The sequence below is a fragment of the Hemicordylus capensis genome, chromosome 3 (assembly GCF_027244095.1).
Source record: "Hemicordylus capensis ecotype Gifberg chromosome 3, rHemCap1.1.pri, whole genome shotgun sequence".
In the NCBI taxonomy this organism is placed as follows: Eukaryota; Metazoa; Chordata; class Lepidosauria; order Squamata; family Cordylidae; genus Hemicordylus; species Hemicordylus capensis.
This window is the reverse complement of record NC_069659.1, coordinates 227,218,247-227,243,846: the sequence shown is the minus strand read 5'-3', so window position 1 is coordinate 227,243,846 and position 25,600 is coordinate 227,218,247. Positions and strand designations below refer to the sequence as shown.

At 43.5% G+C, this 25,600-nt stretch overlaps 1 protein-coding gene across 1 annotated transcript in view; it reads left to right on the top strand.

Moving 5' to 3' along the window:
* Positions 1 to 19,926: 19,926 nt before the first annotated feature.
* Positions 19,927 to 25,600, top strand: part of JMJD1C (jumonji domain containing 1C) — a 236,876-nt gene continuing 231,202 nt past the window's right edge. Inside the window, exon 1 of the mRNA XM_053309757.1 lies at positions 19,927 to 20,393. Coding sequence (XP_053165732.1) covers positions 20,241 to 20,393 — 153 coding nt within the window. The 5' untranslated portion in view covers positions 19,927 to 20,240. The remainder of the gene's footprint in view (positions 20,394 to 25,600) is intronic.

Genomic DNA, 25,600 nt, shown 5'->3' with positions numbered 1-25,600 from the left:
CGTCTTATTAATATGGGCAGCCTTAGACCTGGCTCTCTACTTAGAATTGGGACGGATGGCTAACTTTTCTCGGAAATGGGAGTGAGGAGAGTATTAGAAAGTCAGGAAAAACTGGGAACTACAGCAATTGCCGTTTGTGCCTTCCATGCAATACCGGCCTGTGTGTGCTCACCTCCTACCCAGGGCCAGGGTGCTCTTACCCCTGGATTTCTGGGGCAAAGTCCAGGGCCCTCACAGCCCCTGCGGGGCCCCCAAATCCTCTTTAGTTTGTCCCGGGTGGTGTGGTTGCTCGGGCGAGCATGATGCAGCTTAATTTGCAGGGGAGAGGGGGGCCTCCAAAGGCCTTTATCTCTGACAGGGAACTGTCTTCAATTGTTACTATTTTTCTATGTAAACCACTGAGAACTTGTGTTGAAAAGCGGTATATAAATATCTGTTGTACATGGTCGTAAGTATAATAAGGCAAGGGGAGACAGTTGTCTGGGGGCCCACTGCCTTGGGGGGCCCCCCAGAGCCAAGTTACATGACTGACTCCCCCAGCCGCGCGCACTCCCAGGCTTCCATCGGTTGTATTCATCCTCCAAAATTGATGTGAGTGTTAAGACCTGGAGCTACCAGAATAGCATGTCTTTCTCTAGTACCATTAAATGACTTGCATCGTCCACAAGTTACAAAACCTTTAAAAAAAATAATTTAGGATGATGTTCTATTGTGGCACAAAGGAGATAGATATAGATATAGATATGCTTTTTGTTACCACAATTCAGTCTCGTTTAAGATTTCTTTACTTCATGAGCTGAATTTCAGTGAGGGGGGGCGCATTTTAAAATCTTGTCTCTGGGCCCACTCCAACCTTGCTACGCCCCTGCTGTTGTAGCAGTAGTAATAGTAGTAGAAGTATATGGAAAGGAAAGATCTGTATATCTGACAGGTATTTAAGACATATACCACACACATCTGGGTACTCTTTTGCTCTTCTTCCTAGGCCACACAACATGTGAAGTCTGCATTAACCTTGTTTACCATTGACCATTTCCTGTCCAGACTCCTACATAGCTTATGCTCATACTCATCAGGAGTACTGTGTCTAATTCTGGTGCTGTACTTTAAAAAGGATGCAGGCAGTGTGGTGTAGTGGTTAGAGTGCTGGACTAGGACCGGGGAGACCCGAGTTCAAATAATCATTCAGACAAATACTTGCTGGGTGACTCTGGGCCAGTCACTTCTCTCTTAGCCTAACCCACTTCACAGGGTTGTTGTGAGGAAAAACTTAAGTCTGTAATACACTGCTTTGGGCTCCTTGGAGGAAGAGCGGGATATAAAATGTAAAATAAAATAATAATAATAATAATAATAATAATTAATAAATTGGAATGGGTTCAAAGGAGGGTAACAAAGATATTCAGGAAATGGTTTGTGAGCATGGGTTGTCCATCCATAGCTGCTATTAGAAATCCACTCCTTCCTCCCCCAGTCTCGATTCAGTCCTTACACCGCAAAGTTGAAGGGCCAATGGATCTTCCAAAGGCCATCCAGTGAATAATTTGGCATGATCTGCATTACCCTGTAAAGTAAACCTGCATGTGGGATAAACTGTTGTGAGGTTTAGCTGTTTACCTAATGTAAAAATACATGATGGGTTACTATATCATAAACTGAGATCTCAGTTGTCCTACCTAACAAGAGTTTCTTGTTGACGAGATCAACAAAAGGGCTCTGCTCTGCATGCTGACAATGAAGGAGGGACAGGGCCTTCTCAGTTATTGCTGCCAGACTTTGGAATGCTCTCCCGGTGGGCAGCTGCTCCTCAGTCTCCATCACAGTTTTTAGAAAGCAAGTGAAATCTTGGCTGTTTACCCAGGCTTTTATATGAGTGCTGTTTTTTGTTGCTGCTGCTTTGTATTTTATGGTTATATTGTATATTTTAAACTTTTAATTAGATTTGTATTTGTATATTCCATTTTAATATTTTTATTGTGTAATTTTCTATAGCTTCATATTGTTTTAACTTTCTGTAAACTGCTTTGGAATTTTTTTAATGAAAGGCAGTATAAAATTTTAACTAAAAATAAAATAAATAACTACCTTAGCAACTTTGGTGTACAAGTCATGTCTCCCCCCTCAATAGTGAATTAGTCAGTCCCAAGTGTCCCTCACTCTATAGAGAGATTTTTTATTTATTTCATAAATTTATATTTTGCTTTTCATTTAGTTCAGTATTTTTATTTCGGTCTTTGACAGTGTAAGATAAAACATGACGTTTAAAACAGCCTAGTCCTGTGGGGACAGTAACGATAAAATTAATGCTAAAATGCTTTTCATTCGTGAACAGCAATGTGGCTTACATGAAGATTTAAAATAATAAGCAAGACAATAAAAACCATTAAAATAAAATTTTAGAGAATCACAGTGAAGCAGTAGATAGATAGATATGGATTGGAAATGCTTTGGGGCAGGAGTGTGTGTTTCTGGTTCTGTGTAACAGTGTGTAACACCCACACTGATTTCTGATTCTGTGTAATACTTGCATTAGTTGCAATGTCATTAATAACAGGGTCACCGCCTGTTGGTCCAATGAGACAGTAAATTGTCTACTTGCTTACATTCCAATATACTGTCTTAAAACGGTTTGTGGATTACACTGCTTGTCTTACAAAGTGAGAAGGCAACTGAAATAAATACTTTTTGACTACAAACACACTATGTTATGTTATGCTGACCATGGGTCGCAAATAAAGGACTTTGACTTTGACTACAAACATTTAAGTCTCATTTATTTAATTAGGTGCAGAATGCAGTGAAGCAGGTCCTTTTCACTCTTGGGATGCTTACTTACAAATATTATGCCCTAGCGTGGATCTAGAAGTGTACCCAATATTCTCTTCTCTGCTGTACATTTCAGCTATCTGTTGCCTTGCTCCATGACCTGCCCATAAAAGAATAGAGTTTGGACCACATGTGTAAGCAGTAGGCTGCAGCAAAAGGGGGCTGTGAAGTGATGGCAGCCCATCTAGTCCCCGGGTCACCATCGACCTGCATTCCCCTACTGGAAACTGAAGTGATTCAACAATAGGAATACCATATGGAAAAGTCTCCTGTACCTCCAATAGATATACAGAAGAGGGAATTTCAGCAGGGTGCTTTCTAGATTGGACACTACAACAGTGTCACTACATGTCCATTAAGTGTGCTTCCAAACTACCTGTGTTTTGACACTGGAGTCCCTGCGCTCTCAGCAAGGTGCCATTCATTTCTGATGCATTCTTTCAGGTTTTATTGCTGTGTTAAAGTCCTATAACGCCGCATGTGCAAAAAAAAAAATAGCTGTATTTCCCCATTGTAAGGTTTTGTGCAAGCTAGAAAAGACTGCTCCCCCTGCTGGTGGCTTTGCACAACTCCCTTTAATTACGTTTTCACTTTGATGCCACCAAGCCAAAGCATTTTCTGGCTGTTTTAGCATGTAATCTGGAAAGCGCCCAGGGCAGCTTTTCTTCAACCTTCATGACAACCTCTGTCTGCTGAAATTCCCTCTTCTGTGCATCTCTTAAAGATACAGGACGAGAGTCCTGTCCCCTTTTAAATGTGGCAGGCCTATCCAACGATATCTAGATCAACATTCCCTGCCCTAGCAAACACACTTGTGCAACTTCACAGTGTGGAGAAATCACTTGGGGAGTGATTTGGAGTGGAGAAATGGTGCATAGGGAATGGGTTAAGCCACCACTTCTCCAGTATAAATTTATTATTTATTTTATTTATTCAGTACATTTATATACCACCCCATACAAAAAAGTCCCTGGGCGGTATATAAATGTACTGAATAAATAAGACAAATAAATAAAATAAATTGCTCCCTTGTTAGTGAAACTGCTCTGGGGTGATTGGTGAACACCCAAAATTTACCTTTTGGACCTCATGTGGGGAATTTAGCTCAGAAAGGAACAGTTCCACTTTAGTTTTAATTTGTGCAAAGTTGTGGACTCAGGAAATGACTGGACTAAGACCAGATTTAAGTTTCAAAATAAAAAGAAGATATTTATTGTAGGTATAGAGAAGATAAATGTGTGGTTAGAGCAATATTACTAACAATACATTTATCTGCGATGAGGTGTTTTAGCTTAGAGTCCTAATTGTGTAAGTTCCCAGGTGGGAAAGAGAAATAAGCTTTTAGAGAAGGAGGTGATTGAATTTAAGAAAGGGGAACAGATATCAATTTTGGGCCCAAAGAGGGGTGAAGGCTCATATCACCTGGATGGAGGGCTCCAAGAACCACCAATGAACCTTGTTCCTCAGAAACAGGTTGGGCCAAGGAGAGTGCAAGAAGGTTGGAGGGATTAGTCGGTAGAGGTGAATCCAGAAGGGTGCTTCCTCCATGGCCCCAGCTTCCTATGTTAGCAAGGAAGACTGGGCACATCAGGCTGAGCAAGAAAGCCGCTCTGGAGAGTGACACGAAGCACTGAACACAAACTTGCATGATGGCCTGTGGACAATAAGTCACCTAAAAAGCTGTTGGTAATCCCAAGAGAGCTGGTGCATAGAGAACACGAAGATCACAAGGCGCATAGGATGGAGTCCCAAGTGAAACATTCCAGGAAGCACAAAATGGAGTCCCAAGTGAGAGGCACAAGAGAGCACACCGTATCATGTAACTGGGGATCTTTATACCCAAATACATATCCTGGGGGCAAAATTCCAATTGACCGTTCTCTGACAGGTGTGTTGGGAAGGACTGGCAAGGATCCCATTGTTGCTGATCTTCCTTCCTGAGTGTAATAATGTGGGAGTTGCCGAAGTATGTCAAGGCTTTTGTCATAAAAAAACAGTGCATAGATGTGAGAAGGGGCATCTGCACATCTGCATAAATTGAAAAGTCCAGTAATTGAATCAGTACTTTTGATGGGTGCATCTCTTAGGTCCATATTGCTTGCTCAACCGTCTTTGTGAGTGGGGGGAAATTTACCTCCACAAGCCTTATCTATGTTCTTTACTGTTGAGCTAACTGGCACATTAGCTGACTACTATCCTCTTTGTGGAAGGAAGAGAAAGACATGGTGGTTTACCCTGAGTGCAGAGTGGCCTTGGCAGAGAGTTAACCTGCTTTTAGTTAACGTCTGGTGTCTACCTAGGATATTAGAGAAGGCATGCATCTGCTCCCCTTTCCAATTTGCTTGTTAGGACCAAATCTAGGGACGACTGGCCCACTGCCATTAAGTGACCTGTCCCCATGTGTATAAACAGAAAGCTCACAATGCTGTGAGGCTCCTGAGCATATACAGAGTGAGATCTCCAAGCCTGGAGACTCAAACACGAATGAGGGGGCTCCTGGGAGCCAACAGAAAAGGTTTTGCTAGCAACACCCTCCCAAAGCAGCTTTTCATTTTAAAATATGGTGAAGATGTTGCCTCTCCAGAGATTTGTAAAGTACTCTTGCATAACCACAGAGGGGAATTTAATTGCATCAGCACTGGCAAGTCCTGTGGCAAAAAGTATGCTCTGTTACAACTTCACAGCAGAACATCTGATGCTTACAATAAAATTTTGTGGATTATGCTCAATTCTTTCTGACACAAGCCTTTCTGACACACTTTCTGACACAGTAGGCTGCCCTTTGTCTAAAAGGCAAGCTTTGGATACGAGTCATGATTGCAAAAGCAATTTGCAAAATGTGCATGAGAGTGGTTTAAGTCTGGAGCTGGTGGCAGAATAGCTAAACTATTTGTGGGTGCTGAGGAATGTTGAAGTTGTTTTGGGATTGATGCTGCTGTAACTCTAGTCTTGCCTTGCTTCTGTGCCACTGTGATACCTGGTCTCTGCATGAACATTTATAAATAGGATGGGTTAACACAATCGCTGCCAAGTCTAGAAGCTGAGAACTATACTTCCGGGTGGTGTGTCATGCAAAGCTAGCAGTTCTTGACTCATCCACCTGAGATTCTACCAGTGTTCTCTGCCCACTCAGATTTCAATTCTGGAGTTGGTGGTGTTGGTGTCAACCTGCCCATTTACTGTAATATTACAGAGTTGTGCATATCCCGTGCTTTATCTCTCTCTAACAGAAATGGACTATGTTAAGGAAAATCAGGATTTCCTAGTGCATAGGGAAGCAAGTGGGAGAAACAAATTTTGTCCTACCTAAATAAATTTTAAGGTATTGGACTTCTTTGCAGAGTAAGTACTGGTTACATAGGTTATACATAACATATTGCATGCAGACAGTTTCTGATCAGGAAAATATTATTATACGAAAGGACTGCCCTTGGGTGGGAGAAACAACCCAAGATTTAGCTTTTGTGTTCATTGCCATGGAAACAGAATCCTGAGTGGAAAACTGTATTTACATTTAAAGAGACACTTGTAAAGGTAAACACAAGTGGCAATTAGGTGTTATTTTTATTATTTAGATCCCATAATATTTCAAAGAATTTGAGCTTTGGCACAGATAGCAAAAATTAATATGTTTAACAAAAGAATGAAAACAGCAACAATGGTAATTTATCTACAAAATCATCAAGAACCCTTAGAAAATAGGGTGTGAATTAATTATATAGGACCTCCAAAATAAATTTAAATTTCTTATTCTAAATATACTATAATAAATGTAATTAAACAATTTTCAGTCTTAAATTATTCCCCACAAAATAGGTTTGTTTGTTTTTAAGTTCAATTCCAAATCACAATTTTTGATGGGGTTTTTTAACTAGAGGGAATTGTCATTCACTCTAAGGAACATCAGTAGGGGATATGCAAATGATTTTGTGTGTCTTATTGTTAATAGGCCTGTAAAGGCCCAGAGACGTAAGTTTGGGCGGGGTATAAATTTGGTAAATAAATAAATAAGAAGTCACAATCAGCTTTGAAGATCTTACATACTAAGTATAGAGCTCAAATCTGGCTTCTAACACTTATTGCAGTGCCTATAATATGCTTGATAAATAGTGGACGTATTATGTAAGAGCAACAGCCTTATCCATACGTTACATTCAAAACTCATACAATCTGTATGCAATATACCTAGTTACAGAACTCTTTGTAGATACAGTTATTCACATGCTATGTTGAATGCAGGTACAACACTACGCTTCCTATCTGTACCATGCATTCAAGGAACCTGTACCCAGGCCCACTTTTTAAATGAATGCAGGTATGTGTGTACATACATTTGAATCCTGGTTCAACATGATAAGGCTATTCACAAGAGCAGCCCTACCCAGGTTTGTGTAGCCCTACAGGGGTAGGGCTGCTTGTGTGAAGTGCTGGGATCGAGGCAAGCACACCCTTCTACCCAGATACCCAATTGTGTGTGTGTGCAAGCTAGAGGCAGCCAAAGCACACACACAGCCAGGCAACAAACGCACCTGGCTAAGGGGGGATTACTCAATGCACCAGCCCTCTCCTCTGCCTGTGTTTTCAGTTGTGTGCACAACCTTAATGTCTGAAGAGCTTGTCTTTATTGCAAAACTCTTGTTTTGGTTTTAACTGCCTACACCATACACTTGTTGCACTAATACATTGGATTATGTTTTGTATCCTTTTAGCAGCATTGTTTATTGCCCTGTTCAGATATTTCTCCTGTTGATAAGGCAGTACGAAACGTAGGATCTGTGTATGCTAGTGCTACAAGGGTGTGCTAAACCGAATCGGACTGAAGCCTGTAGATGACCTGCAGTGTTTACAATTAAAACACCTTGGGAATTGGTGCAGACATGATGACCAGTTGTTTTTCTGTTATTTCGTTCCGTTGCATTGCTGTGGGGACCCTAATGTTCCCAACTGTAACTTAACCAGACACAAGGAAGTACGGGGCGGGGGGGAGACAAAAGTGAGCCCTGTATTTAGCTATCATAGCAACTGTGTGTGGGTGAGGTTGGTCTGCCACAAGTTCTCTGTTGATTTCCCCCATCTGCTTTTGCTTACTCTTTCTGACACAAAAGGTAACCCTATCCCCAAGTGGTTATAGGAGTCAGTTTGTATATTACCATTGCAACTTGAGAGCTACTGCCATGTGATTGGGTCCCACCATAGACCTAAGAAAAATGACCCAAAGCCCAGTTGAAAGTTGCCATTTATAGAGCAGGAGCACTGTGTGGATAAAGATAAAATGGAGGAGCTGGTCTACCCTTGTATCTCTATGGTGCCCTCCTGTCCAATATGCTTGGCATTGGTTACCTCATACATGGTGCCGTTCAGTTTGTAAGCAATGGTGCCTCAACAGTGGGTAACCTGATGGATCTCACATCACACCAGCCAGACCCAGTTATGCCTGCGTACAGTAATCACATGGGACTGCAGGTGGTGCTGGCATGGCAAGTAACTACATAATCTGTCCACCCACCCCATGTGGCTTTTTGTATTAAGACATTAATGTTGTGGTATCGAGCCAAACATATGGAAGTGGTTGGGCTCCCGTTGCACAACAGAAACACATGAATTATTTTTGTTTCTTATTTGTTCATTAATTTTAATTAAATTTCACAGTGGATTCGTGGAAGGAAAACTAGTTTCCCTCATTTGAAAGCAGAAAGAACTATAGTTGTGATGGAAAGTTGCAATGAGACACTTTTAAAAAGTTGTTTTCCACCTATCTACCTGCCCCATTCATTACTGGGTTCATTCCCCCAGCCAGCTGTTTTTGCCCCTGCCCAAGGGAGGCCCTTTCAGTCACAAGCACACCTCTAGTTGGCATGCTTGTGCAGTTTGGCCCTAAGAGTTAATTCACCAATTATATAAGCGGGAGTGGTTGGGGGAGCGGGGAGACAGCCCATACTGCCAGTCAGTTTTAGTCCATGCTGAGCTGAAGCTATGCATGTGCCACCAAGGACTAAAATCACATGCAGCTCTTAACCAGGAGTGTCCCGTATGGATTGTGGGGTGGTGGTAAACAAACCACAGGTGCAGCTCATTCCTGCTCTCCTCTCCCCATCCCAGCCGCCTCCATGAGCCTTGTTTCACCACCACTGCATTAACTTTAGGCATGCGGGTTGTTTATTTGCTCTTGCACCTGTGGCTTGTTTACCACCACTACCATCCCACTCCACCCATACAGGTCACTTCTGCTCTTAACACACCATCACACACCACATGTTAAGAACAGATGAGCTGGACATGTTAGATAAAACCAAAAGCTGATGAAGTCCGACATTTTGCTTGGCCTTCTTGATGCCTCCAGAAAGTCCACAAGCAAGACAAAAGCCCTCCCATTATTTAGTTAAATAATCAGGTATTCAGAAGTCTCCTGTCTCTGAACATGATTAGCACATTATACTAAAAGCTGGCTCCAGGCTGATTTCAGCCCATATAACTGGCTAGGCAGAGGCTGAAATATAATGGGAGATCAACATGGTCTGCAATAGTCATGGGAACAGGAAATCGTTTGTTTAAACTCCTGCTTTTCAGATGTCCCCACTACCACCTTTTAAATAGCTTCGTATAATTCTGTTTCTTAACTGGACAACTTGAAACATCTATACATTCATTTTATTCCTTTAAAATAACATGTCCAAAACCAGGCAAGAACAAGGCAAGGAGACCTAGCTCTTTCTTCTCCCAGCCCTTTTATTAACATCTTTTCTCTGCCCATTTTTGTTGTTGTTGCTAATCTTACATTTTTGCTAAAATAACCTCCAAGCAGCAATAACAATCTTAACCATCTGGAATTGCAGTTTCAACTGAAACATTTTCATTAACCCCAGATTAGACTAGTTTGATTGCACCACAGAGCGAGACAAGGAGCTCCTTTAAAGACTCAGAAAGAATAGTTTGATCTTATTGAGGCCCCCCCCCCCAATGATTAAACTCTACAACCAAATTTTAAAAGAATGAAGTATTGATCACTTATATTAATTAAGCTGTTTTTCTTGTGTCGGAATCCCTAGCATAAGTATTTTGCTATATACTAAGGCAGTGAGGGAGTTAAGTACCTTTTCCCTTTCTAAGCAGAGCTGGAAGAAAAAGCTTCCTGAGTTCCTTTTTCTAAAGGAAACATGATCCAGAAAGGAAGGGGAGAGTTCAGCATGGCTCCGTTTCAGAACTGTAGCTATGGCAGCAGAGTCATATGGCTATACAGGTTTATTGCTTCCATTTGGTGTTATTGGAGTCTTTTAAAAAAACAGTGACCCCTATGAATGGGGACTATAGAAAGCGGAAACACTTCTCTCCTTCCCTCTGTGTTGACAGCCTGTAAAGATTACTGCTTTGTTAGAGCCTTCTTCTCTATTCAGAGCGGAGGTTTTATAATTTGGGAATGTTTTGGGCTTCTCATTTTCCTCTATCACGTCCCCCCAGCATGAGACCAGGATCTCTCCATGGCAGCTGGGCAAAGGCTGAAGGGGAAAGTTCCACAGTCACTAAGAGAAGGGTCCTATGTATGGCAGAAGGGAAAGAAATTAATTAAATAGCCTTGCACTAGTTATTAATGAAAGACAAATTCCCTAGCTACATACAGGAACTGCAGAGAAATATAGATGTGGCTGCTCATATTGAGCAGAGTGTGCCTTTGTCCATATTACTTCCCAGCGAGGAACCAATATGGATCATCGGCCAAAGTTTAGGGCTTGGGTGTGGAAAATGTTTGCTCAAATCCCCACTCAGTAATAGAGCATACTGGATAGTTTTAGACACGGCATTATCTCTTAGCCTCATGGCCTCACCAAATTTGCAAGAATGCTATGCCAGAATGTTGCAAATATCCTCTGGAAAATTAAGTGCACATACTCATTGAAATCTATGAGTGTAGGTGAACCAAACAGCATACAATTAGGGATGTGCACAAACCTGTTCGGAACAGGTTCGAACACCAGGCGGTTCGAAGGCTCAAAGGCAGTGGGGGATAACTTTAAGGGCGGGGAGGGTTCACTTACCCCTCCATCCACTTCCCCTCCACCAGCGCTTCGCTAGCAAAGGCTCTGTTGGAGCAGCAGCATACCTCCCTGTTGCCCCGTTCCCTCTTTGGCTGGAAGTACCAGGAAGTACTTGGTGCACGTGCACGTCGCGCTCACTTGCATGCACGTTGGGCGAGCGAGTGTGATGTGCCCACGCATGTACCCGGAGTGCACACATGCACCAGGTACTTCCTGGTATTTCTGTCCAAGGAGGGGATGGAGCAGCAGGGAGGTATGCTGCTGCCCCAACAGAGCCTTTACTAGCAAAGCGCCGGTGTGGGGGAAGCAGAGGGAGGGGTAAGTGCATCCTCCCCCACTCTTAAAATCCCCCCCCACCTTAGAACTTCCCATGTCTGGTTCTGTGCACATCCCTACATATAATTGGACTACAGTTGGACTGCATGTTGCACAGAATTCCTTGTTGAAGAGTGGTAGGCAAATGAGGAAAAAATAAACAAGAGGCCATGATGCTGAAAACTTCTTATCTCGTGCTTTAAGTAATTATACATATGAAGTACCTCTGATTCCATCCTTGAGTAAAGGATGTTTAACATTTTTTAACATTTACATGAAGCCCCTGGGAGAGGTCATCCATAGGTGTGGGCTACGGTGCCATCAATACTCAGATGACACCCAGCTCGACCTATCTTTTAAGCCAGCAGACACCAGGGAGGCAGTGGATGCTCTGAACCGGGGCTTGGAGGCTGCTCTGGACTGGATGGGGGCAAACAAGCTGAAACTTAGTCCAGATAAGATGGAAGTGCTCTGGATTGGTAGAACTGATCATCTGAGTAATGAGGTAAATCTTGTCTTAGACAGGGTCACGTTCCCTCTGAAAGACAAAGTCCGCAGCTTGGGGGTGCTTCTGGACCCAACGCTGTCCTTGGAGGCGCAGGTGGCAGCAGTGTGCAGAAGCGCCTTTTACCAACTATGGTTGGTACGCCTGCAGTAACCTTACTTGGAAAAGTCGGACCTGACCTCAGTCACTCATGTGTTGGTAACATCCAGATTGGACTACTGCGATGCACTCTACATGGTACTGCCCTTGAAGACTGTTTGGAAGCTTCAGCTGGTTCAGAACGCTGCTGCAAGGATGCTCGTGGGTACAAGTTGCTTCACGAGTATTACATCCATCCTACGTCAGATTCATTGGCTACTGGTCCACTTCTGGGCTAGATTCAAGGTGCTGGTATTGACGTTTAAAGCCCTACACGGCTTGGGGTCAAGGTACCTGTAGGACCGCATTTGCCCATTGAATCTGCCAGGGCCCTCTGCTCATCATCTCAGGCCCTGCTCATGGCCCTGCCACTAACAGAGATCCAGTTGGTGGGGACTAGAGACAGGGCCTTTTCAATTGTGGCCCCTCGGCTTTGGAACACCCTCCCTGAAGAACTTTGCCATGCTCCCTCCCTCAGTATTTTTTAAAAAACATCTTAAAACACGCCAGAAGTACCAGGCAAGTGATATGATGGAAGAGTTTGGGTATGGAATGTTGTAATTTGGGGGAAGAAGACTCCCATGGGAGAGCTAATGTAGCATAGTATTCTGTGTTGTGAACCAGAGGTGGCCCTTTCATGGGGCAAGGTGAGGCAGTCACCTCAAGTGGCACATTGCCCTCCACTGTTGCCATCAGAACAGCTCTTTGGGACCAATACTTCTTGCAAAGCTTGCAAGAAGCACAAGGAGAGAAGAGGAGGCTGTAGCAACCTTTTATCCTCCCTGCTCACTGAACCACTTTCAAAGCTTGCAAGGTTCATTTTCACTAGGGGCATGGGGCACAAGAGTATTTTGCACCCCACCTCAGGTGCTGCAATACTTTGGGCTGCTGCTATGAACCAGGAAGTTCTTGGGGCAAATCTCACCTCTGCCACCCACACAGAATCTGACTGCAGGTTACCTTTTGCAAGTCACTATTCTCTCAGGAGCACCCCCACTACCTGCAATTTGGGGATATTAAGGCTGAACTACCTTACAGGGTTGTTGTAAAGAAGGATTAATGAAGTGATGTACATGAATACTCTAAAGCACTATATACTGTATATTAGTGAGAAAGGGGCAAGTAGGAGAAGTACTGCTTGTTTAAAAAAAATCTTAGCGTGTAGGGGAATGTGGTAATGGTTAATTATGATTAGATGCCCATAGGGGAGAAGGGCAGACAATGGTTTTAAAATACTGTAAGCCACTTTGAGCCTACCAGAAAGAGCTGGATATAAATGTGAATAAACAATGTCACTAATAACCAGATAATTATGCTTCTTTACTTAAGTAATCCCATGCAACTAATCTCACCAATCTATTCAACTCTAATCTTGGCCGGAAAATGTTTTCCATTCAGTAAATAGTAACTCTATCAAACCCTATCTCCATGAATAGTAACTTTCTATAAATGTAAAGAACAGTGTGTAATTGATTGCATCTTTCAGTAGATAAAGATTTAATAATGGGGCATTCAATCCGATTGATTTTTTTTTAAGCCTCCCAGAAATGATTTAACTGAAACTTGACAATGATCTGAACCTAAATTAAATGCATTATTTGCTGTTAATTGACTAGCTTTTTGTATAGTTCCTCCTCACTTTTTCTCCACCCCCACCCCCCACCCCACATATCAGCACTTGGTACATCAGCCCCTGTGCCGGTTTCTCCCTGCTTCAGTAGTGACCTTCACATGAATTGGCTTGTTGAAGGTGTGGGGGAGGAATGTAACCAATGGGGAAATTAAGGGGGGTAATGTATCAGATTGATTTGAAATATTACAGCCCCAATCCAGCTAAGATTAGTCAATACTAAGTAAAATGGAAAGCAATGGCACTCGTAGTCATGACTAACTTGCTACATTGGTTTCAGTTGAACAATCCAATCTAATGCCTGTTTATTCAAGAATAAATCTCATCGGATTCAATAGGACTTACTCCCATATAAGTGTACATAGAATTGCAACTGTGCACTACAATCCTATGTATGCTTACTTGAAAGTAAACCCCATTAATTTAAATGGGGCTTACTCCCAAAGAACTGTACAATGAAGCCTAGAAGCAGAAATTGCCTTAAATAAGTTTCAATTTAACACACTTTAACACTCTGTTGTATAGCAGTTACAATCAGGGTGGCAAAGGGATAGAATTCCCCCTTATCTTTCAATATATGTTTATTGATCATGTAAAAATTCTAGTATGTAACCTGTGGATGGATACATTTCCCAAATTAATTAAGATAGAGGACAAGGAATGATCTTATGTGGTGCAGCAAAGGGTACTTAAACCATAAGCATGCTGTGTATTGATGAAGGAAGGATTCTGTCATATGTTAGCAACAGAGACTAGATTCTGTCCAGCTCCTGTGATTCAGTGTTTAATCTACTTTAACCAGTATGTTTATCTTTTGTAGTCTTGTAAAGTCATGCTGCTGAGAACTATTGAGTGATGTGACAGGACTGACCACATTGTGAGTTGATCAATTAATCCATTACAGTTCAAGAGTAATAAAACCATTCGGTACAAATAAAGCAAGCAGCATTCATTAATCTTGATTTCCTTATTGGCCAATAAAAAAGTAAGTTGCTTCACAAGGCATACCAAATATTTTGAATGGTGGCACCAGGAAAAAAAAAAAAGAGGTGGGACATAGAAAGGACAAAGTGCATTTCTGAGTGAGTGGCCTGTGTTCCACATGTTTGTTTTTTGAAACAGACATTGGAGACAGGTGGGAGGGGCACTACTTTTCTAAGGGGTGCTTGCCCCCCTTTCTGCTCCTCTGGAGCCACTTTTGTGAGGATACAGCATTCCAGTCATCTGCATTTGGAGTGTCTAGAATGTGTGTTGTTACTTTTTAAACTTTCAGGCTAGCTAGTGCTTTGAGCCACGGTCTTACAATAATTTCTTCCTGCTGCTGTCAGTAACTTTTAGATGCTTGGCATTGCTGTTGACAGAAAATTGAACCAAACGGTCAGCTAAGGGAGAGAAGTGAACTATAGCGAGACAGTACACATTTTGTATAATGGTATCTGCAAGGTGGAAACCTGAAGACCTTCTTACAATCTGATTATACAGGTGGCCCTTGTTATCCATGGGGTTCCACTCTCACCTACAACCATGGATAACAAAACCTTGAGGCAATAGGAATTGGGGGTTTAGATTCCTGGAGGTGTAGAACGGACTAAAAGCGCTTTAAAAGGCAGAAATAATAGAAATGAAGTGCTGTACCCATATTATTAAAGTAAAGTGTGCTGTCAAGTCGATTTCAACTCCTGGCACCCACAGAGCCCTGTGGTTGTCTTTGGTAGAATACAGAAGGGGTTTACCATTGCCTCCTCCCATGCAGTATGAGATTATGCCTTTCAGCATCTTCCTATATCACTGCTGCCCAATATAGTACCAGTGGGGATTTGAACTGGCAACCTTCTGCTTGTTAGTCAAGCATTTCCCCACTGCGCCACTTAAGATGGTTACCCATACTATTACAGCCACCTAATGTAAAATTAGGTGGCTGTAATGGGAAATGACTTGACCAGCAAGCCAGAGGTTGCCAGTTTGAATCTCCGTTGGTATGTTTCCCAGACTATGGGAAACACCTACATAGTGCAGCAATGATATAGGAAGATGCTGAAAGGCATCCTCTCATACTGCACGGGAGATGGCAATGGTAAACCCCTCCTGTATTCTACCAAAGACAACCACAGAGCTCTGTGGTTGCCAGAAGTTGACACCGACTCGATGGCACACTTTACCTTTACTCATACTATTGGAGGATAACCTCCTTGGGCTGTGGAAAAATGAAGTGCTGCACCATGCTCTCCAGGTCTCCAGCAATGCAACCCCCCCCTCAAAAAAATCCCAATTTCGCCAATTTTCTGTGAAAATTTACAGAGGACAAAAATGGCTCCATTCAGCAAAATGGTGGCTGGAAATGATCTCCAAGGTAATTTCCGGCCAAAAAGAAAATGAGGATTTTTTCAAACTGCATATAACATGATTGGGTCTACATTGCCTGACTACAGTTATGTGAAACCATGGGTGCTGGGATCACAAATAACAAGAACCATGTGCACTCTCACTCTCTCTGCAGATTAGAGCTCACATTGAGTAGCATCATTCTACACCACTATCTTCTATAGGATAGCCTATAGGTTGGTGTGGTTTCTCTAATCCCTAGCAGTCATAAGGTTACAGAGAAGGAAGCTGTGAATAGGACAGGATCCTCCTACCACCTTGTTCTGAGACCTCCAAGTGCCATTGGGCTAGCTTATTGCTGTGGAATCCACTTCCTTCCCAGAAGAGGCAATTTAATGAATGCTCAAGTGGCACAATGGAGAAATGCTTGACTAACAATCAGAAGTTGCCAGTTCAAATCCCCGCTGGTACTATATTGGGCAGCAGCGATATAGGAAGATGCTGAAAGGCATCATCTCATATTGCACGGGAGGAGGCAATGGTAAACCCCTCCCAAAAGAAAATCACAGGGCTCTGTGGGTGCCAGGCGTCGAAACCAACTTGATGGCACACTTTACCTTTTATGATACAACTAGTGGATCTGGGCGTAGAGCAGGGATGTCAAACTGTGGCCCTTCTGCAGATGTTGGCCTACAACTCCCATCATCCCTGGCTATTGGCCACTGTGGCTGGGGATTAATTAATTATTTATTATTTATTTGATTTATATACCGCCCTTCCAAAATGGAATGGGAGCTGTAGTCCAAAAACAGCGGGAGGGCCACAGTTTGACATCCCTGGTATAGAGCATCTGCACCTCTAGTTGGGCCCAGCCATCCCCCCATGCTGCCGCCACTTCACCCCAGGGGGCCAGGCCTTCCTGCCCCCACCGCCTCCCTCCACCTCACCATCCTCCTCCTCGAGGTGGCGGGGCTTCACTTGCTTCACTTTCATATCATACATCACTTGCATACATCACTTCACTTGATTCACTTTCATATCATAGCGTAGAGCATGACGTGAAAACCCATGTGATACTTGCAATAATAGTCCCGCTGCAGTTAACTAGGATTAAACTACAACTGGCAACTACAATCTGACTGTTGCTGCCAATTGTAGTTTAATCCTAGTTAACTACAATGGCGGGACTACAATTGCCAATACAGCATGGGGTCTCACATCATGCACTATGGGAGTATGCACAGTTCAGCGATCATAGTTGACTCTTTGACAGTTATTGCATGGGTCATAAGAACAGCCTATAATCAATATCATTAATATACATCAACGTATTATTTTAACAATTGTTGGGTTTTGTTTTGCTTTTGTTAATTCAGATTGAAATGCTTTTTCTTATTGGACAGATTCTAGGGTGGAATTACAAATACAATTACATTTACATTATTTAATCTTCCTTCATCCTCATAATAATCTTGTAAAGCAGATAATTATTGTTTTCCTTTATTATTATATATAACTGAGGCCTAGTTATTTATTCAGGGCTGCCCAATTAAGCCCATGGCTGAACTGGAATTTGAATCTATGTCTGTGAAGCATTAAGCACTTTTTCTGCACTTTTTTTGAGCAATGCTGTGCATGCGTTACTCATCTGTAAGACACATGCCTTCCTATGAGATTGCACTGCTGTTGTTGGACTATCACATTTCCCCCAGTACTAAAATTGCAATGTTTTTACTTGGCAAAATGCAATGTATCCTCTTATAGCACATACTTTTGTATTAACCTTGGCATGAGGGATTCAATTGGTTCTGTTTGGATAGGGTCTGTGATAGGGTCTGTTATGTTGGATAGGGTCAGACCCTGCACACTCATCCAATGTTTGCAGCTTTGTGGATTTCTTTAAAAAAAAATGTTATCAAGGACTTGTGGGCCATTGTGTAACAGTAAAATCCATTACTGGAGTGCTCATATGGTTGCCAGACAGTACCCAGAGATTTGTTCTGTTTTGGAGAGACAGCAGCCATGGTTTCCTCAGGCTGTTCTCTCCTGTTTGCCTCCTTCTCCTGCCTGTTGTGCAGCACATGAGGAGTCTTACTAACTACAGTAAGGGACAGGGGGTAGACAAACTGGGAAAGAACCAGTGGCAGATGTAGCTGTTGCATCTCCTGCTTAATCACCAGCTTTAAAGAGACAAAGCAAGTCTCTGGGTTGCAACCCACATTGCAGAGGCATCTGGTGGGCCACTGTGTGAAACTCTGTTGCCAGATTTGGCTTTTTAAAAGGTAAATTTTGGGTTACGGCCCATTTGACTCACGAGTATACCCCTTAGGTTCTGGCCGAGGATGCTGGACTAGATCAGCCTTGGGCCTGATCCAGCAGGGCTGTTCTTATGTGAACTAGTGTTAGCATAACACTATATCATTAACTTTATTTACATATAAAGGAGGGTGACGGGAGGAGCAGCATAGCAGCACAGCAAAGTGTTCCTGCATTATAGAGTATTGTACTTACACACAAAAGTATAATATGCGGCACTCGTTTGATCGTGCAGAAAGGCCCCATCAAGCACTCTGTTTGATAGTCCACACAGACTGTTTAGTGACAGATGAATGGGATATTTTCTCCTTTTTTTGACTGAACTGGAACTTTGAGGCATGCAGTGTAATAGTACAGCCCTCATCCTGTGCTAATTAAGAAACATTTTGCACACACACACTGTGCTAGTGGTGGCTGTCTGTGTCCCCAGCAATAAAATTGTTGCCATGATTTAGAAAAGGGAGGCACAGAAATCCAGTGTACCTGGAGCAGAAATTATAACCTGTCAGGGCAGGCGGAAATATTTTTGCATCACAGTTCTTTCCAAAGTGGCATGAAGAAGCTCGATTCTTCTGCGTGCTTTCCCTAGCCTGATGCAGTTCTTCCAACTGCAGCAGGAACAGCAGCATCACCACAGTGCAGTAACCATGGCAAGACTATGTTCAGTGCAAAAACATTACTCTGGATAGGTAGAATTTTCCCCGGGTGGGTGTTTCATTCAGCAAGAGAGACGGTGACCTCAGCCGCTGTGAGTCATCCTGCAGAGATGTGAGGGGAAAGCATTGAAGAAAAACAAAACAAGATTCCAGACTAACCCGTGTATGGATAACATAGGAACAGGAGCATCTGGAATGGAAACAAGGGGAGAGAGAAGAGAGACACAAAAGCCGCCCCGCTTTGGCTGACCCCTCATTGGCTGATCCCTCCACACAAGCTTAATTCAGTAAGGGAAAGCAACAAGGAAACAGCCAACCACACCAAACCACCATCACCACACCAAAAAAACCAAACCCCCAATCCCAATTAATTCGCCACCCCATTTTGCTGCTAAGTTCTTCTCATTGCAGTTGCACACTAGGAGCATGTTTACTTGCTTTGCTTCTGCTGTGTTAGCCCGCCCTCGCGGTCTTGAAAAAACCAAACGTGGAAACGATCGTTCGCTGGTTTGGGTTTTCCTGCAAATCCGTCCCCCCTCCCCCGGGCAATATGAACTCCCTGATATTCCAGCAGCTGGCTTCCAGTGGCGCCACAGGGGCTCAAGGAAGGGGGCAGTTAGTGAAAGCAATACAATGCCATTTATATCAGTCAGAAAGAGGGGCGAGAAAGGCGTCATGCCCCCTCAGACTGATACCTTATGCGGGTATCTGCATCGCAAGTGATAGTTCATTTTTTGCGGGGTGGGGAGCCATTCTGCTTGTTCTGAGGCAAATATCTCAGTGCCACACTTCTCTGTGCTGTTTCTCTCTGCAGACCCCGCCCCCCCCCGCGCTTGCTATGGGATGGGAGCAGAAAGGGGTTCTTATTGCTGCTGCGGTGGCAGCTGAAGTTTGCCAGTTATAAAACACCAGGCAGTTGCCAGTGTTGTTGCTTGTTGCCTTTCACTTCTTCTCCGTCTCTCTGGGGCATGAGCCGCGCGCGCGCCCGCCCATCCGTGGACGGACTCTTTCGCCTGCTATGGTAGCTCCCCCCGCCCGCCTGCCTGCCCCATTCCTCTCTCTCCCGACCAGCGCGTTTGTGTCTGGCGGAGGGAGACGGCGCGTTGTGTCGGTCTCCATGGCAGTGGATTTGTGTGGGCGGAGTGGTCGGGGCCGCAGCGCGGCTCCCTCCGAGTGAGTGGTTCCCCCGCCCCCTTCGCTTTCCCCTCCCTTCCGTGTGTTTGTGTCAGGCTGGTCGCGGCGGCGGCGGCTGAGCGGCTGCCCGGGGCGCCCGGCTCGGAGCGGCGGGCGAGAGGGAAGGCAGACAAGGCGAAGGCGGACTCCACACGAACAACCCGATCCAGCCGCGCAGAGCCGCCCTCCCTTCTCCCCCCGCTTCCTGCTGCTCGCGGCCGCCGGGCTTCTCTAGGCATGGGCGACCCGTAGGGAGACGCGAGCTCGGCGGCTGGTGCGGTTGGCTGCTCGGTCGCTCGGTCTGTGTGGCGGCGGCGGCGGCGGCCGCCATGGCGGTGGTTGTGGAATCGCGGCCGGAGCTGGTGGGGAAGCGATTCCTGTGTGTCGGTGTGGGAGGAGAAGAGCTGCCGGAGAACGGGCGTTGGAGAGCCGGCGTTATCCGCACCGTGTCCCACCGGGACTCGCATAGCCTCGAGTTGTCGGTAAGAGGCCGTGATTCCCTCTCGGTCGCTCCTTCCCTCGGGGCTGCCCCCTCGACGCGGAGAGGGGCCTGGCGCCCCCGCAGCCGAGAGGGTGGGGGCAACGAGCGAAGGCTTGTGTGGAGGGGGCTCCCTCTTTTTCCCGTCGCTCTGGGGAGTGGAAACGCCCCCTCCTTTTTCTCCTTCTCCCCCCCCGGGGGGGCCCTTCTGAGGGCTAGAACAGAAAGGGGTGAAGCGAGGTATTTCCCTTGCTCCCCCCCCCCGCCAATGGGGCCTGTCTAGTGTTATGTATTTGGTTGAAGGGAGAAGAGCGAAGTGGAGGTGGTAACAGGACACTCCCCCCTCTACTCCTGGAGAGAGGAGAAGCGGGGGGGGAGGAGGGCGATGAGGGAGTTTAAACATGACACATCCGCTCTCATTTCCCCTTCTCTAGGCCCCGAAGAGAGAAGGGGGTTACAGTGGCAAGCAGCAGGAGAAAAAAATCGCTCTCCCCTTTCCACCCAGTCTGATTTGTAGTGAAGGGAAGCGCCTAAAGCCGATCTTTTCTCCATTTTTTTAAATTTTTTTTTGCGCACACGCTGTGTGTGTGTCTGGTGGGGGATGTCTGGGTGAAGAACCAGGTTGACGTGGTGGATCACTGAACGTAGAAATTCTCATGAGTACAGCAACAGCAGTAGCCAACTGTTGGTGGTTTGCAGATCAGATTTTTTTGGGGGGGGGAGCGTTTGTTACACACACGCTAAGCTACTGCTGCTGATTCGCCTCCTGTAATATTAATGTGGTGGAATTGTGTATGTGCCTAGCATGTGGGATAGGGAAAGCAAGTATAAGACATTGACTTTGATTAATTGCCTTTTCATGAAATATTATGCAATTGTTTTGATCCTTCTAATTCCTTTAAATCTTGCATTGTAAAACAGCAGGCACTGTCATCTGGCAAATCTGGAGATGGGGTGTGTGTATGTTATATAGGTTGTGTATGCTATATAGGTTGAACACTTGCCATCAAATAGAAAATTTTCTCTTGTGGAATTTTTGCAAATTATTTTAAGTCATTGCTCTTTTTGAGCTGGTGTTCTCCTGCCAGTGTTTTCCTAATGGGTGTAGGAATGTGAAGGGAGGGAACCAACATATATTCTGTGGGTGAGGGAAGGGAAGGAAAAAGTAACCAAGGGTTTTTTTAAATTGGTGATATACAACATTTGAAAATGTAATCCTAGCATCTTCTAAAGATTTCACCTTTATTTTTTGATATTTCCTTCTGAATTGGATTATGTGATATAAGCAAGTTTGTAATTATGAGATTGTAGTGCTTATAAAAACTTCTTCTCCATTCTTTCAGTGGTCCCTAACTTGGTCTGTGCAAGCCCCAAGTATGTTAAGGAAAAAATCTTGAACAATTTGTCCCTAACAAATCAAATGAAAAAATAAATCAACAGTGACTCTTAAATATTTGCCTCACCATTTTGCAGCTTCAGTGTTATGCCTTCAGTTGTTGTAGTCATCTTCTTTTTTTTAGCAAACTGTTTCATATTAAATTGTATTTCCCCCCCTTTTGCTGTTGATTGAAGACTTAAAGTAATCAAGTAATCAGATTTTTTAAATTGGGAAGTAATATTGGCCTGACAGAGTTTGAAAAAACCAAGTGTCCCCACTCCCGTTAATGGTCTCTATCCAGCAGTTGATGTCTAGGGACACAGATAGGAAAGAGGCTGTTGTTCAAGATGATCAATCATATGAATTATATAAGGGCTCTTTCCAGAGGACAATTTATTTTACTTGATGTACACATATAGTAGCCGTAATCACATCTAGATAGTGCAGCCTTGTGTCCCTCCAAAATGCTAATGTAGAGGTTAGCCTTCTTGCAAACCACCACCACCAAGGAAGTATGTGCTGGAGACGATGAGTACACCACCTTTATATCATATAATGAAAGAAAAACATTACACAGCAGAAGCTTTTAAAAATATTGGGCTGTTGCAGTGGGGTTAGAGGAGGGTATCTTCATACTCAGGCAACCCCACACATTAGTTGCAATTGTAGTGGATGTACTAGCTGGGGAAATAATAACATTGGAGTACTGCAGTTGTAGTGCTTGGAAAAATATAGCCTCACAAGCCCCTCAAACTTTGAGGGAAGATGTCTAGCTCTGTCACAGCAGATATGGACCTCCCTTTGCTTGTACAACTACCCTCTAAAAGGACTCTTAGACTCTTCCTGTGTATGCTTACCTGGGAGTAAACACCTGTTGAATTCATTATGACTTCTGAGTAAACATGCATAGGATCAGGCTGTTCAAATTGCTACTATTCACAGATCAATAAGTGATAAGATGCAAGGTTAAAAAAAAGAGGCCACAATCCAAAGTCCTGCAGCTTAGTAAAGGAATGAAATGGTTGAAGAAAAGCATTTGTAATAGAAGTTACTTAAACAAATCTTGTAGACAGTTAACATTCATAAAAGAACTCCCTTCCACTTTCTGGAATGTAGAAGGGAGTTGCTTGGTTATTGCTGGCTTCCCTACTATTTGACTGCTGTCGTGGGTGGAGAATCTTTGCTAATCCTTGTAGGCTTCCATTCTTAGATTGTTTCTATGAATAGTTCCAAAGTCTGTTGGTATTCTGTAGTAGAGTGAAATTGAAATTTTCTTTTGAGAAAGCAATTTAATTATTATATGCAGGATTCAGATAGCAATTAAGAAACTATACCATCTTGTCAATTTTAGTCTACTTGGTTTAAGTTACTAGCAAATCAAATTCTTTAAAACAGTCTGTGACAGTTATTCTAGAAGGTTTTGTTGTAGAACACTTTCAGTATGCTGTACAAGTCAACACATTTTCTATGTTAAAATCACAAGAAGCCACTTGAAATGTATTGTGGAATATTGTAAATGCAGAATATAACTAAGTGTGTTGTTTTTTCTAATTTTTTTAAAAGCTTCTATTTTCTGGTATTTGTCAGTGAGACACTGAAGTGGTGTAGTGAGGAGGATGGCCAAACCAGCTGGCAGTGATTATTCTACTGCTGGCATCTGCTGTCTGGAAAATGTGTGTGTTGTCTTTGCATTGCATACAGCTTTCTCTGATCTAAAATTTGGAATCCTTGGTCAGCTTCAGTTGTATTTCAGTTAGAATTCTACACTGTCCTAGAAAATTTATATAAGCATAGTATGTATGTATAATGGATAGGTACCTAAGTGCAGACATAAATGCACTCCTCTGAGCTCCTTGGAGAAAGAGCGGGATATAAATGTAAAAATAAATTAAAAAGTCTGCGACGCTTGAGAGAGGATGTTAAGTTTATGTTGGGAATTCATTTTGGAGTCTACTGGGCTAATTTAACATGCATCCTTGCTCCTTTTTCATTCCTTTTGGAGCCTGGAAGATGGAGACGATGGAACTACTGTGCCAAAGGATAAGCAATATACAGCCTGCAGAATAGATCATGTTTAATGTCTATCCTGGTGTAAACTGTTAATGCCTTGTTGCAAATACAGTACAAAGAATGATCATTCAATCCCTTTTGCCACACTAGTGTTGGGTGGCCTTTCCTCCTGTCAGATTTAGAACTAATGGCTTATTCAGTGTATCTTTCTCTTGTCGCTGGTGACCAGGTGAGTGGTTTTTTGTAAGCCTAGCATAATATAGCAGGAAATGTCTGCTGTGCAATTGGGGCTGAGGGCAGAATGAAGATTCTACAGTGTGGGATTAGATTTGCATTCAGTACTTATAATTAAGAATATTTTAATAGCATGCCATTTTTAATGTTAGGCCAACTTTTAGAATACCATTAGTAATATAAGCTTTTTTAAAAAAATCAAATTTTTGCTTTTACTCAAGCAAAATGTGTTGCATAATATGTTGAACTAAGAAGCTAACAGTTGAAGCTCAAACCTCACAAGTGTCAACAAATGAGAGATTCCCGTTTATCTCCTCTGTTACTTATAAACAGAGGTTTGAGTCATTTTCCAGATAACATGCTTTAGGGGGCAAGAGGCTTTGCTTAAAACACATACCTGAGAGTTGTCTGAACTTTCAAATAAAAACCAGAATATTTTTTAGTGATGAACTGTATCGTTATGTCTCAGAAAACTCTGAAATATTATTTCGGTTTTTCACTGGACTGGTTTCTAGGTAGCTGAAACAAAGTTTATGAAGAACTGGATAATTATTTGCGGGGCCATTTCACCCATAAACACGTACAATGTAATAGAGAATGTGTATGTGCACATTTTACTGTGTACAACTCCCACCCAAGTGTAGGAGGTCATTGTCTTAATGGGTTTTGTATCCAGCATGCTCATCACAGACAGGATAGTTTTAACTTGAGGCTAGTTTTCGGGCACCAGGAGACGCCAAAGCCCTGTTCTGGTTCAGTCTTGCGCAGAGCAACAGGTCTGCGAAAGTGCTCCAGATCTTCCACAGTTTTAACAGGCTAGTTTCTCTCTCTTGAGCAAGAAGGGAGCTACTTTTATTTTAATTTCGCAAACGCCCACAAGATGGTCCCTCTACCTTCCGGCAGTCCTTTTGCTGGTGGCTCTCCCCACCTGTCAGCAGGGGTCTGTCCCTATCCAACCCAGTCCACGTTGTCATCACCACAGATGCTAGTCTGACCAGCTGGGGAGCACACTGTGACAACCTTTTGTTGTCCTTTTGCTGGTGGCTCTCCCCAGCTGTCAGCAGGGGTCTGTCCCTATCCAACCCAGTCCACGTCATCACCACAGATGCTAGTCTGACCAGCTGGGGAGCACACTGTGACAACCATTTTGCACAGGGAAGGTGGTCTTGCAAAGCAAGTTAGCACAACATCAATTGGCTGGAGCTCTGGGCAGCCCAGCTAGCTCTCAGTCACTTGCTTGCCTTGATCTCCGGACGTCATGTCCTAATCTGCATGGATAATGTAACGACCAAGTCCCACATAAATCACCAGGGTGGTACCTGGTAGCATGCACTGATGGAGGTGTCATACCGCCTATTCCGATGGACGGAACATCACCTAGCCTCCATCTCAGCAGAACATCTCAGTGGGCTCTCCAGTCACCAAGTTGCCTGGCTCAGTCAGCAGTCCTTCAAACTTTTTTTTTCTCCCCTTGAGTTTTTAAAAATTTAATAAGACAATACATAAACATAAATAGTAAAACTGATACATAATGACATCCATTAACTATCCTTCCAGATATGTAAATAATTAGATGGATGAGAATAACT